The sequence below is a fragment of the Yarrowia lipolytica genome, chromosome 1C, assembly GCF_001761485.1.
Source record: "Yarrowia lipolytica chromosome 1C, complete sequence".
Taxonomy (NCBI): Eukaryota; Fungi; Ascomycota; class Dipodascomycetes; order Dipodascales; genus Yarrowia; species Yarrowia lipolytica.
The window spans coordinates 2,099,009-2,114,389 of NC_090772.1; the positions used below are offsets into that span (position 1 = coordinate 2,099,009).

The 15,381-nt window shown below is 45.2% G+C and overlaps 1 protein-coding gene, 1 non-coding gene and 1 pseudogene across 2 annotated transcripts; 1 reads left to right on the plus strand and 2 right to left on the minus strand.

Moving 5' to 3' along the window:
• Window positions 1-5,064: 5,064 nt before the first annotated feature.
• YALI1_C21040g (Misc non-coding) lies at window positions 5,065-5,733 on the plus strand (annotated as a pseudogene).
• A 1,611-nt stretch (window positions 5,734-7,344) lies between these two features.
• On the minus strand, window positions 7,345-7,426 carry YALI1_C21064r. Its single transcript has one exon. It is a non-coding gene; the product is annotated as a tRNA-Ser (tRNA).
• Window positions 7,427-8,795: 1,369 nt separating this feature from the next.
• On the minus strand, window positions 8,796-9,341 carry YALI1_C21083g (uncharacterized protein; the record flags this gene model as incomplete). Its single annotated transcript, XM_501849.3, has 1 exon — window positions 8,796-9,341. One exon carries the CDS (start codon window positions 9,339-9,341, stop codon window positions 8,796-8,798), a length of 546 nt encoding a protein of 181 aa, XP_501849.3.
• Between the last annotated feature and the right edge of the window lie 6,040 nt (window positions 9,342-15,381).

Below are 15,381 nucleotides of genomic sequence, written 5' to 3' on the forward strand. Positions count from 1 at the left end.
TTAAATGAATGTATATGCAGAAAGAAAAAAAAATATTAATGAAAAATGCGGAACATAAAATTCAGGACAATTTCCGCATGTCGGAACAAATATTTATAGAGTTAGTTGAAATCTAGTGGATATATATCGATTTGGGTACAATTTTCAAGAATTTTGTTGAGTATATTTAAGCTATAAACATTGGGTAATCTTAAATTGTGTGCCATAAACTTGCGGTGCCATAAAACTTTGTGTGGTGCCATAAACTTGCCCAATAATCAGGCCACTTTTACAAATAATCAGGCCATTTTCACGAAGCTTGTTTCGTCGGGCATAAAACAACATCAGAGATATATTTCTGGTGTTAGCGTTGATAATGCAGGGACTAATGAGATGAAAACTTTAGTATGCACTACTTCGAACCCAAAAAAAGAATATCGTCAAAATTGGAGTTGAATGGAGTTAAATTCGTGGTTTTATATAATCCATCTTGATACGAACCCCGCACGTAAAAAATCAGGCCATAATTTAAGGTGGCATATTGACTATAGCTTAATTGTCTGTTTGTGCAATATAAATATACCCCCGATTTACAGATTCTCCAGAATCCTCTATTCATGTTAACCATCATCGCCAAGAATCCGCCAAGTACGTGTTTCGTCTCGAACACTGAAAAAGACGGCTTCTTTTTGTCGCCGGCTAAGAAAGAGGCGGCTTGAGTGAGTATTTATGGTTCGACTGGCACCACTGGGGACTTTTTCGCGTCGTTGTGAAACAAATCGTGTGTTTGTGACACAAACAGCGCGACACACAACATCACACAACATCTCACAACACTATGGAAGATCACGGTATCATTACAACAACCGATGACGCTTCAATTACAGTCACTGTCGCCATGACCGCCAACTTTTTTGTACGACTGATACCCACAGTCAATCCATGTGACACAAACACAACACTAAGTGACACAAACGCGACACAAAAACGGCACAATAATGACACAGGCAAACAACATACTACAGGTATCTATGTTTCCAGCACCTTGATCGCCGTTCAACCAAGTGTCTCAGCTCAAGAGGAGTCCCCACAGTTGCCATGTCTTCTCCATCACATTTTTCAACTTACTAACACAGATGGGCGTCCTAAGATCTAGTTACTACCATAGGTAGCGCTAGTCATAGACGGGTGCTTCCCGAAGAGCTATGAGCCAAACGATTACGTCTCCCGAGGGTGTCGGATAGGCGAAATCAGGCCATAGTCTCCAGGGGGGCATCTAAATCCCAGGGAGGAATTATTTTGTTTACAGGGGGGTGTGCGTTAACCATGCCCAGGTTCCAAGCATGCTATGAACTCAGGGACAGAGTCTCATAGGGAGTGCCCCGGAAAACCCGTGTCTACTGACGATTTTCGTCTTTAGACACGACGCTACAACCCAGTCAGTTTCAAACCAACTTGCAATCACCCTTCGCGTCCCAAGAGGGGAGTCTGATTGCACAGAGACGAAACCAGACTAGCGTCACTCACGTTCTCGGCGGAACCGGTTCGTGAGATTTACTTTTTTACTTGCTATCGATGATAATTTTGGCACTGGTGATGTTGGAGCATAGACGTTGGTGCTCTTGGTGGTGGAAGGTCGGAGTGGATTTGGGGGCTTGTTTGAAAGACAGGAGGTGTGGGGAGAGTGAGGGGTGGTGGTTGGTGGATGGTAGATGAGGGGAGTTGGAAGGGGGTGGTGGATGGCAGATGAGGGGCGGTGGAAGGTGACGAGGGCTGGAAGACGAGGGGAGTTGGAAGGTGAGGAGCAGTGGAAGATGAGGGGTGGTGGGAGGCCGTCGGCTGTGGATTGTGGCTGCTTGGAGTGTGTGACGGAGAAATCCTGGAACCTTCGGGTTGTTTGGCCTTCTAATCACATCCGTGTGTGGGGGAGAAAGCACTTGAACCTTCGGGTTGCGTGTCCTTCTCAATCACATTCGTGTGTGAGGGGAAAAGCACTGGAACCCTCGTTCTCGTTCACCTCCGTGTGCGAGGGAGAAAGTGCTCGAACCTTGGGTTGCGTGGTCTTCTCAATCACATCCTCCAGGGGTGGTGGAGAGAATGCTGGGAGAGGGATAGGACATTTTATGGGGATGTTGGGGTTGTGTGGGGTGGGATATATAATTAATGTATTGATTGTCTTGAAGCACAAGAGCCGTTTGTTAATAACCCAAAGCGTTGCACTGTATTGTATAAATGCTACTGCATCTTGTTTTCCAAGTATCAGATGTCGTAATGGTCACAATGCGGAGCAGCTGCTTTTTAGACCTAAGGTCAATCATCTACGACCCACGTCTAAGACGTAATGAACTCTTCAAAATGCTTATTGACCAGAGTTATACTTGCGGGATGGAGTTAGGTGGCAGTAGTTTATGGAACAAGGGCCATGAGAGCTGGCGATGGTATCAGATAATGGATACGCTCTGATCCCAATGCCAACTAACACCTTTTTATCCTGTCCTATAACTTGGAAACAAGGTACAACAGTATTTACTTCCATACCACACAACCAGCCTATATGGTTCCTCCAGACCTCCAAACCACCAACAGTCACAACACGACTACTCGTACATCTGGAGTTGGTGCCAATTCACACATCGATCAGTGCGAGGAAGAAAGCTCTGACACGGTCATTATCTTGGAGCTCCTGCAGCAGAATAAAGCTCTCTGGATGGTGTCGAACTTCGATTTGGTCATGGGCCATCTCGGACGACCATGCCTGCGGCGGGGGTCTGTTCTTAGTCATTACGAGATGGATTTCAACGTGTAAATACCCAAGTTGATTGATAACCGTCTAATGGAACTGATCCGACCTGTGGATGTTTGTTTTTTGTGTACATTTTGGAAAAGCCAGTACAAGTACAGTACTGGATAATATGAGTTTTGGTACAAGTAAAAGTACAAGTATCCCATTGTTTCTTTGATTTTTTGGTTTTGCAATGATAACTCAGCATCAGGTCGCGTAGTAAAAAAAAACCAAAAAAAACAACCACATACTAATTTCCTCAAACCCTCAAAAAGTTGCTGCAAATAGAAATTTTAGTTGTCAAAACTCACAAGAGCGCCATTGGAGATACAGCAAATATTAATTTCCCATCAGCAGGAATGAAATTCAATTATCAACAGCTCATCGCCCACATTCACAAAGTTTCAATTATGCACTCCATTGCATTATCTCAACCTTAATTTTTGATATTTGTGACATCTATTCTATACAATAAATATATACAATATATATAGGATAAGGGATTATATCCTGGGAAGGTGCATCGTGTATATTTTATATATTTTTCCTATTACGGTAAAACGACTAACAATACATACAAATTAAGATGAAGAGCCACAACATTATACCACAATGTCTGTATACATTCCCATCTTAGCTTATTCTGAAGATGTTTGTGACATTCTATTCTTCTTCCCCATCTCTCCTCACTTGACGACATCATCTACTACGTCATTCACGACACTTCTACGACTATATTACGACACAGCTTCTACGACTAGATGAACGGGCATCGACTCAGTCCTCTCCATTCATTTCAGGTGGGGTTTTTTGGTAAGTTTTCACAATCTCTAGCTCTTTGTTTCTGTGTCACTTCAAGTGAGCAGTCAAAGAGACATGTTCTGATTCCACGTAAGCCTTTGAAAACTCTAGAGCGATACTAACACAGCGGGAGGTAGCTTTGGTTTCCCTCCATTTGGCACATAGTGCCGGTGGAGGACCCACTCTGTAAGGAGGTTACAGAGCCAGGGCCGGAAAGGAGGTGATGCAGCGTTGGGGTGGTGGAAAGTTCCTCTCAAGGCCCTATAGAGCAGCCTCGTGTCCGTTCCTTGGAGTCTACCACGGATCAGGTTGTCTCAGCTTCTTCTGGCAGTTTTGAATAGGAAGAAACGTCGTGAGACTCGATTGGGAAGGGGTGTCCCCATCCCTCTAGTGTCTCAATTTCCTTTACAGAAGATTGCTCGAGGCGGTGGATTCTGCCAGACCTCCGGAAACCGGAATCTCGCAGAGATGCCACTTTTCTTACCCTTCGACCACGCCCCCCAGCCTCACGTGGTCAAGGTCTGGCGCTTCTTTCCAGTAATGCAAGTAAGTCTCGGGTGCCCCCCAGTGCTCTTTTTTTCTTTCGGGTGTTGGCTCTATTTGCGGTGTTGGCTCTTTTTGCGGTGTTGGCTCTTTTCGGGATGTTGGCTCTTTTGCGGTGACGGCTCTTTTTCAGTGTACAAAACACTGTCAGTTGTGTGGTGGGGTGTCGGATTATTGCGGTGTGGGCTCAGTGGATTTTCCACTACTTTTTTATTTGCGCGTCAAGCACAATGGGGGACTGGCTGCCCTGATGAGATCAAACCCATGACTAGCGTCGAAACATCAACAGTGGGGGCTGTTGGTGTCGGCAGCCACTAGTCATAAACTTCGACGATTTTCGAAGTACCAGCAGTGGGGGCTGCTTGGCACTTTGAAAATAGTCGTACAGTATATATATTAGGGAATTATATAGCAATATAAGAATTTATGGAGTATAAAAGTAGGATTTTCCAAGTTTTTTCCCTTTAGATGAGTAATATATTACCCAATCGGGAAATTTTCATTGTTGATGTTGAAAAGTTTATATACTCTTTCATATACCTTTAAAGAAGTGAAGCTACTTGCATTCAATGACACTTATCTACAATTCAGCACAACTACTTTTACAGAAACACTACAGGCGATGATTTGGGTGGGACTTCATGGTCCATAATATATTAACCCCAGAGGTTCAGCTCACTGCTTACATCCTCTTTTCTATAGACTAAAAGGTTCGGTCTCGTCTACATCCTCGTGTCGAGGTTCGACTGCCTACATCCTTTTTGAATGCGAATCTTGGATCAAGAAGATCAACTTCCGACTGCCTTTAGTATGGCTCCTCTGCGGAGCTCTGACTCTTTAGATCTGGCTCGTTGGCTCTGGATCTCTCTGCTCTTATTGGCTCTAGCTCGATTCAGCTCCGGCTCTCATTGGCATAACACCTGGCTCTTATTGGCTCATTGGCACTCACTGGCTTATCGTCATGGCTCTGGCTCTTACTGATTGGCTCTGGCCCATGCTCTCAAGGTGCTGGCATTCTGCTCTCGTAGTTCACAGTTTCACCTTTGCGCTGTCGTCATCGTTTCACAGTGTCACTCTTGTGCTGGCATAACTTAACGTGTCTCAGTCGCTTCAACGTCTCCTGCTCTGGGGGCTGGTGGAGTTTCACCATCAACAGCTCCAGGCGGCTCTTCAGCGTTATCGTTGTGTTGTTTTGTTGGCATTTGTCGGTCGGCGGCTCTAGTTCTGGCTCATTGCGGCTCGGACTTGCTCTTTGCTCTGGCGGTCTGGCAAGTTGGGCACAAACACTTTGCTCAGTGGCGGTCTTTGCAGACGCTTATGCTCAGGCGGAACAAGCTGGATCAGGTTCGGATCGTGTGTCAGCGGTTCTCTTTACCGTGATTCCTGGTGTGCTGATACCAAGTCAACAGCAGATGGAGAAGACATATGACTGTTCAAACGACAGTCCATCCCTCCAAAGCATTCAGTAGTTATTATCCATGCAGGGAGTTGCACCCAAGGGAGCTACCCATACCGTCAGAGAGCTCATGGACCATGTTTCATGTCCGTCACTGCTTCATATCCACGGAGACAGGATTCATGAGGGGCTTGCTAAGTCTCCAACTCGTCATCACCCTGCGTCCTTTTAGTGCATGTACTGAGGGGTTTCCTTTCACTCGGCAGCTTCGTAGCTTACGCTCAGCTTCACGTCTTAGTTACTCGCTCATGCGTTGTTCACGCACGGTTTTAATCAGTCTCAACAATTGCGTCGTAGCAGAGGCTTTGCAGCTTTCCGCTCAGCAACTTCTGGAATACTGCCTTGCGACAGGACCAGTAGAGCAGACCCCAAAGTGTTGCTCATGCTGGGAGTTTCACCCGTGGTTGCGAACCATCAGAGAGAAGGAGCTCATGAGTAGATTGCGAATCTTTGCTCGTCATAGCTCCATCCCGTAGATGCATGAAGAGAGGTGTGCTGACTCTCCAACTCGGCAACATAAGTTGCGTCAAGGTAGGAGTGAAGTGAATGTCCGCTCGCGCAAGACAAGTACTGATTCATAGCTTTCGCTCGGCAGTATCAGCAGCTCTCGAAGTGACCGTATCTTCTGCAAAAGCTGAGAGACTGGTCGACTTCTGATACTGGACAAACTGGGCGATGGAGGGGGTTTAAATACTGCTGGAGGAGCGTGATAGAGTTTCGAAAGACTCGTTAGAGTTGCATTGGTGGCAAAAATTAGTGTCGATCATTGCATAAACGAAAGAGAGAGAGCTCTGTCGAAGATTCGAGAAACCTCACATCATGAGGTTAGAAATTGAGATTATCACAAAATAATTGATGGAATATATATTAGATAATCCAAATGGTGAATTTATAGCAGCATTTTTCTCAATGTGATTCTTTCAAGCTACCGAAGGTTGGCTTGCTTATTTAATAAGGTTCATCGTATCGAGTGGCAAATGGAACTCTAAATATACCTTTGTTATATCAGAATATGGGAGAACATTCTTTCACCGGGCACAATAGCAGACCCAACTGTTTTGCTTGGTTAATTACTCCTTTTTGTGACAAGTAAAAGTACCCTCAGTCATAGATCTATCTCTTCATATCCATATATTGAGTAATTGCCACAGTAGCAACAGAACTTCGTATGTACTGTATGGCTCGGGAGACTCAAATTTCACGCTCTCTTCGACGGTCCGGCTCTTCCAGGGTTTGATCAGTACTAAATATCAACAGAGGATTTTGCTGTCAGAGATCATTTCATCCTCGGCCAACTTTTTCCTTCTAAATACACCTCAAAAATCAGGCTGCCTGCTGGATAAGTTTGAGTTGCAGACTGAAAATCTGTCTGAATGCTTCAGGGGCCTACGGGTGCTGTACAATATGTACAAGTACAGTACTGTGTACATACTGTCATTATATCTTAATTCACGGGTGCTTTTACTTCCATACCATTATGTCACGTTTTGGCGCGCCACCTTCAGACTCTCTTTCGAAATGAACAAACATTGAGAAATTATGACAGGCATCTCCATCAGACGATTCTCGAGTGTTTATAGAAGATTTCTGGTCTACAATTACAAGTACTATACTGTACAGTACATACGGTATGTATGTACCTGTACAAGTAGTTCCATTGATGCAAAAAACAGTCTTCTCAAAGTGAGTGAACCTGAACGGCTCCGTCTGTTGAACACGGCTTGGGCGCTGAGTGCAAGGTGTGTGATGCCACGAAGAAAAACAAATACAGACAAAAAGATGGCGACATCCGCAGGATTCGAACCTACGCGGGGAAACCCCAAGAGATTTCTAATCTCTCGCCTTAACCGCTCGGCCAGGATGCCATGGATGGATTTCAGCCGTTGGTGGGCTCCAATAGTGCATAAGTCTGGGGTGAAAAAAAAAATTCGCGTGTGTCAATATCTACAGCGGTCTGTGCGGCAACGGCGCCAAGGGCCGGCGCAGTTTCAAGAACGTGATTGTTTTACAGCCTCTCAAGGCCGGTATCTTAGGACTCAGGAACCTGAATCACCAGGCAGTGAGTCTCAAAGAGGCACAGTCTCCTCGGTTTATCCGAGAGGACACGCCCGCGAAACAGAATGTTTTCTACCATTTTGGTTCGGAGTTACTCCCTGTGTAATACGGCGAAGACGCCCATCCCGCCCTCCGTCTCTTGAAATCGAACTGGTTCGCCATCTATAACTGGCGGTAGCACCGTTTCTGCTCCCACATTTTGGACATTGGTCTTCATATCCTTGCTCAGAAGGACACGAAGAGCTGAACCGCGCCCTGGAGCCGCGTCTGTCGTGGAAAGGAGGCGTTTAGCCATCTGCTCGTCCTTCGCACACCCATGCTGGAAGATCCCCGCGGGCTCCATAACTGAGTCTCTGATTAAGTACCGTTTTGATCCGATCCCTCTTAGGTCTGCACGGGCAATGGCTGACTGGCGCAATCACTTCACCGTCATGAAGAACAAGCACTGGTTGGCCCTTCTCCCTGAGGCGTGAGACCGTGGGCACGCACTATGGTCCAAAGCCACCAATTTTTTGAGCAAACATTACGGGGCTGCGACTAGATGTGCCGAAACGCTCCACATGCTTCGACTATGTTGTCTGCCTGTCGTCAGACATCCTTCCCAGGCAACGGTTTTCAAGTACCGGGGCCTGGTTGCGTTTTACCAGTTGCAACGAACTCATGTCACACGGACACCATTGCCGGGATGACCACGTCTACCACATGCCACACGACTTTTTAAGTCATCTATTTTAACGACTACAGTTTCTTCGTTTCTCAGCAGCACAATATGGCAGTGTCTGATACGACTACTTCTTATTTGCTTTGTTTGATTGTTGATATATTTATCCGGTCAAGAGATGGAACAGGAAGGATACGTGAGCTACCGAACAGCATGTCATGCGTCTTCTGAACAACCGAATCCGAATCCGCATTGCGGGTATAACATTGCTAATATGATTCAAGTAGCTGAAATGTATCTCCCTAGAATAATAATATATATAGCTGTAATGGATCATTAGAATAAAAAAAACACGAGTATGTATGTACCACTGTTCCTTGTAAACACTCTGTTCCGTGCTTTACCACTTGAAGAAATGTGGAGTTGGTGTTGTTTACTCTGAAAGATGTCTAATATTAACAACGACAAGCACAAAACCAGATATTAATTAGTAATTATATGTAAGGGGTATGTTTCGATCAGTTAGTGGGGGCGGCGCCGACGGTGACGGTGACGGTCTTGACGGGATCGGGGAGAACAATGTGGGCGTTCTTGGAGGTCTCGGCATTCTTAGCAATGGTCTGGGCCATGTACATGTTGAAGACAGTTCGTCGGGCGAGCTTCAGGTCCTCAGCAGTGAAGGGCTTGTTAGAGGACTTGCCGACAACCCACTTGATGGCAGCCATGGGCAGGGTAGGGTTAACGGCCTTGGACCAAGGTCGTCCGGACTCGGCGGAGTACTGGACGACGAGTCGGAGACCCTCAAGGAGCTCCTCGTGGGTGGGAGGACGAGAAAGATCCCTGCTGTTAACGAAGGGAATCTTCATGCCCATCTTCAGAGCCAGAGCTCCAGCATTGGTGACAATGTTGGCAGCAGCCAGGCTAGGAATGATCTTAGCGTAGGCAAGGAAGATGTGGTTAGTAGAGGGAGTCTCGAGGTACTCCAGCTGCTCGGGGTCGTCGGTGACGACGAGGCCGAGAGCCATAGAAGCGAGGGTAGCAAGAGCGAGGATAGAGAACTTCATAATGAGAGACTTTGGTAAGAGAGAAGCTGAGGCTGTTGATTCTAAAGAAGTATTCAGGGTCTTCCATGGGTTTATATAGATTGGATAGGGGCAGACCGGGAGCAATTTTCATGCAGATATCCCGTTCATGTGCAACTTTTCCACTCCTGGAATGTGCGCCAGTTGCGGAAACGTTCCTCACTCACACCGAAGCGGCTGAAGTTAACCTCCTGTACTGTAAGGTACGATGCCTTTGTTTGCAAAGACGCTTGAAAACCGTTGTCGCAATGAGTCTAAGATCGGCGCTACTGAGACTTTTCACGAGTTCTGTCATCGTTTTTTTTTTTTCTCACCGGTAAGGCCCTAGCAAACGTGCTCACTACGGGTGCAGAGCAGTATCGAAGTTGGGAAAGCGTTTGGGCCCGAACAGCCATTGTCAACCTCTGCGTTCCGCACGTATTGTTGAGAAAACCATGACTCTGCAGATATACTGAGCAAACGCACGGCATGCGGTCTCCGGGAATGAGTTGCAGTTTTCTTATCAGTGAATATAATGGTGGTTCTTCACGATGAAAAATGAGGGTGCAATGCCTTCCCCATCACAATGCCCCCACCTTCCATGTATGTCACATCCTAGGATATTCTCCTAGGGAGCTCGATCTGCATCATTCTTTCAATTCCATAAAGAAATACGACGACTATCGTTCAATTAGCACAATATTTTTTGTAAGGGACGGAATCTTCCGCAACGAGATTGAGTCTGCATTCCTGCTGCAGGTGTACGAAAAGCCCTGCAGGGTATATACGGAAATTTTACGATCTCTAAAAAATTCAAAAAAAAAATTCAAAAAGGCAGTTGCGTCACGATGCAGATGTGGAAAGCAACTGTCTGGTTGGTGGAAGGTACTGGGACGCTCCCTGGTGATGTAATTGCTCTATCTCTACAGATTTATCGACCAGACGTCGTTCCGATCCATGACGGTACTTGTCCTGTAATGTATGTACTGTACCGTATGTACTGTACCACACAAGTAGGGGGATTCTAGTAGACAGTATTACGGTTATATGCAGGTGGCTTTTGGTGCATATTTGAGTCCAGGGTCTAAGATCCAGGAACCCCCACATTGGCCGCTTTTGGGCAATGCATGAACTCTTAGGGTTCATCTGAATTTCTAACCGCCATCCAGTGGAAGGAAGATCCGGGGAAGCGGACGCGTCCGAGGACCGAGTTTATTCTTGCAAACCAAAAGTTGAGAAGTGTACCGATACGAGAAACTCGTAGTCCACATGATTGGACATGCAATGGTACGGTATGTACTTTTAGTTCCTTCCCTTACCTGGAACTCCGTATGAGCTGGGTACCGCTTCAATACTTCTAGACCAGTCCACTCCGGTTATTGCTCTTTCTTGAAGCCGGGAAAGTGTCAACACAATACAAGTATCCAAACCCTAGCACCTCAATTTGGGTGCCAGCTTTCGGAAACGGGTTTGTATGCAGTGCTCGTACTGTAGGGTCAATGCATCCACCACGAAGTCCCTTATCCATTTTCTTTCTTCTTTTCACCCCTTGCTGCCATGCATACCGCATCTGGTTCTTGGTACCCCCAAAACGTCGGAGGAGGGAAGTATTGCACTGTAGTGTGTAAGTACTGAACTCACGCCCAACGAGCCTCCGGTCTGGACTTGACCGAAAGCTGTATTCGACCTAGGCTTTTCTCATTCCCTAACTTTGTGGCGTCTAATAACTTTCCAGCATTTATCCACCTTCGAATCTGCCACCAGTGGACCAGTGACAGTCATGGTAGCCCAATGAATTCGGATCTTGCATGCATACTGTGCCACGGCACCAGCCACGGAGACAAAGTCGATCGCACTTGCACCTCCAGCGCATGCATTACCTCGCAGCAGATCCGTTTTCAGATGTTGTGAACTCTCGTAAAAACCTGCATCGCATTTATCTGCTCAAGGGGTTTACAGGGATTCTTTACCACCGGGAGAACAAACGAATGCTGAAACCCTACCTTAGAAACAGGTACCTTGTTCTTGCTTTGAGGTTGAAGAGATACTGGTTGAAAAGATACTGTAAGTCGGCCTCTGTACCGTACAGTACATGTAACAGCCTTTTCGAAGCGTTGATCAAAAGATCTCGGAGTGCTCTTTGAGAAACATCTCATAGATACATAGGTACTAGTGTACTCAATGTCGGATACTGTACTAGTGAAAATTTGTGCATTGTGTTTTATGGCACTCCAAACGGGTTCTAGTCTCCTCCAGGACTATCTCGGGTTCTTTCTGAATGCCGGCTTCATGCTGATGGGGGTCTAGGTCTCAGTGTAAATGTGCAGCAATCGAAATGCCGCCAAGAACGTGGCCGGATACTGGTCCGGAACCTCCAGATACTTTTGTAAGGGGTCTTTGAATTGATTGCAGCTTTTCAAGGCATGTGCCCCTGAACGATTGGACCTACCCAGATATGCCTTCAACTTAGCGTGCGTATTTGCTCCATTCATACTTGATGCGAGAAATGCTCACCACGAGAACTTGTGCTTTATCGTGAGTATTACAAGTATAGTAGATCGGAACCATCAAGACCTTCGGTTTCCCATGTCCGTTAGCAGTGCTGGGTGATGGTGACCTTGCAGATGATTGGTTGACGAGAGGTTCAGCTTACAGTGCTGAATAGAGAACTCATTTCTCAGTTTTGGGTGGCAAGCCCGCTTGGTAAAGTGGCACTGTCCTGTCTTGCGCTCTATCCAACAACAACAGTTGTTAACTCTGATTATCTCCCCGGCACTGTACATACGGAATCGCAACCACTCCTTTTACGAATACAGTACCTCCATAGTAAGAACAGTGAAAATCTCTTACCCCTGCATACTTCCTCGTGACATTTTTTATAGACTAAATCTCTCTGGTTTGAATCTCTTGGCGATCGTGTAGTGACAATGTTGGGGAGGTTCTGTCGTACCTGTACAAAATGAAAAGAACACTGAGACTTCGGACTAGTGCTTCAACATTCTCGAGCTACAGTAGAGGAAGCTCTCCCGGTACTCCTGAGTTTTCAGATACACAACTCGGAGGCTCAGTTTTCTATTGGGAGAAAAGAAAAGAGGTCCAAGACATACAACGACAGAGACTAAGGCTTCCCGTGTTCAAGCGATGTCATGAGGACCAACGGACTTGGTATTGGGGACTGGTTTTGAACTTCCCGTCTCGTTACAGACATCGCGACAATGTACTCGTCTTTCGGACAGTCGATTCAAGTTCTTGTTACCTCTAACCCCCACTAGCGGCAATTGTGAGTACAATCAAATGTTAAAGCGAGATATACGAGTTATTTTATAACCAATAGTGGGTTCAGGACTCTTAAGGAGCTTGCTTTACATTGTTGTCTTTTGTATAAGTCGAGAGAGTAGAGTTTCTGACAGAGACGGACTTTCCGTACTTTCGATTAGCATAGGGCTCGACAATGGCTTTGCCAGGCAATGTCAGCCTGATCTAGACACAAAAGCGATGGTTTACTACATGTACAGTACTGTATCTACTGTACCACACAACTTATCGTTTGTCATCTGGAGTGTTATTGGAGCGGTGGTGCTAATCCCAATCTGGCACTATACACCGATTGGTGAAGGGTTCAAGTGTGCTATGGAATGGGTTGGACTTTTTCGTATATTTCGAGAATAGAGCAAGTACGTTTCACCTTGAACTACTCCTCTGTAGTGCTGGTCCCTGCTGTAGATTCCATGAAGACGATGCAAAATTCACGTTAATTCAAGTCAACTTCTTGACCATCAACAACCTGATACCCGCATTCAACATACTCAATTGATACCCCAACAATAGATAACATTGCTAAGAAGCAGTAGACCACTTCCCTTGATGATATTAATATTACCTATGACCGTTCCCTTGTACCACTATCCGGGTATCGTACTTGTGATCAAATGTCTTCAGGTATCCAACCAGAAGAATTTAAAGCATTACGAACCACTCACCAGATCGATCCTTTCTATTGAGATCATATCAGGTTCAAATTGCTAATTATTGTTCAACTATTGGTGCCGCAAGGTATGTTTGTCTAAGTAGACGGTTTGGAACCTGAATCCCCTTTTTTTTGGAGAACCCAGCATCTGATCGGACTCAGATCAGAATCGAATTTGAAGCAGGTTTTAAGAGGCATGGAATCATTGTGAGAAGTTTTTACTGGTTACGCTACGGTAAACACTGAAGAAGTTTTAAAAAATTTGAATCCCTTTTCTCGAACAAATATGGGGGAAAATACCAATGGCTCTCACGGCTTCAGAAAAAATCAGAACTTCCCAAAAAGAGGGAGCAGGTATATATTTGTGACACACGTAGTGGGTGATATAGTCAGTCATGTTCTGGAATTCTTGTGTCTTTGATGTGATCAAAATCAGAGCTCAAAAATTGCCCAATCTTGATACGGCGATATTGATACCTTACAAGGATCAAAAAAAAAAAAAAAAAAAAAAAAAAACATAAAAAATAATTTCTGGAGATACCAACTATGTTATAGCATGTTAAAATAGGATGTAAAAGTTAGTATAGCTATTATTGAAGCTATAACACTCCAATGACGAACATTCCTATAAAAATGTCGTTATTTCTAGTTTTGAACCATGCATTAAATAAGCACTGGGTAAAAACCACCTTACACACACATCACCAATTTTCATCAACCAATCTACAAAAAAGCCACCCACATGGAAGGTCATAACAGTCAGGAATGACTTGCAAGTCTGGGAGATGCAAAATAAATATTTTCTATATCCGGATCGTTTTGTAAGTCGCTCTAGCGTCATTTGAACTCGTCACGCTGATACAACAGATACTTTCAACTCTGATACCGCTGAACGATGCACAGGACCACTGCCTAAAGACACCAGGTGCCCAGATATACATCACTAAATGTGATAGCACATTGACGTGAGTGATTTGTCTTTTATGTTAGCTTCGACTTCACGGATTATTTTGTTTTGTCTAACTACAGCCACATCTCTGTCCTACTCAAAGATACCTATCGACGAAACATCGGGACAGGGAACAAAAGTTACCACCGTTATTACTGACCCAGAAAACCTGACAGCATTTTTTCCTATCGCTACATGTTTGTCTGATGGTTTTAACAGCAACCACTGACCAACCCAGCTACACAAAAGGGGCGCACCAGTGAAAATGAGTACCGTGGCTATTGAGAGCTCTAGCACAATATGTTCTGATCAACGAGTGGGCAAACGCTTGTGGTCATTCACTGAATGTCTCCTAACTATGGGATGTTGATGCTAGTCACAAGAAATGTTGAGCCATCATTATTGCGGTTCTCACAACGATATACACCAAAATCGAGTGCCCGTGACACTATGTCACATATGATGAGCGTAGGGGGGTTCAAGGGTTCCAAAAGAAACTAAAGCGCAAAAACTGAACATACAAGCCTTCACTAGTTACAGGCTTGAATTTTGCGCTTGTATCTACTGCTGGTTCCTTTATGACGACATCACCATGAATTTGACACAATACTACCTATTGTGTAGCACGGAAATTCATAGATTCCAAATGAAGAGCTAAGTATCAGGTCTTTATGTGGAAGTTTTATCGACTTTATTCAAATAACGGCGTAACCGAGACTGATGTTGGCGCTAACATTAGTTAACGCCATCTTCACGACATAGAATGCAATAGCAAAGACTCCAAGACATCCAAGAGGTCTTAGCATATGGTCTGAGTCTCTTCTAGGGTTTTCGTGATTAGATACTTATGCAACGTTTCTTTGACATTGGCCTATGATCAATGGTCGACATGTTAGTGGGTTCTAGATTACTGCTGCCATGATGAACCGCTAAGTCCTGCTGTGTGGATGACAGTGGATGTATGGATGAAGGTGTGGGTGCAGGAGGTAAAGCTCTCATACGTTTTCCTGTTGATCATGTGGCTGTCGCACTGTTATGGGGAAAACCCGAATTCCGTCACTTATAGTCAGTAGCCGTCGTTGAAGTGTGGGAATGGCTCTCTGTGGGTGGAATGTGTGATTTTTGTT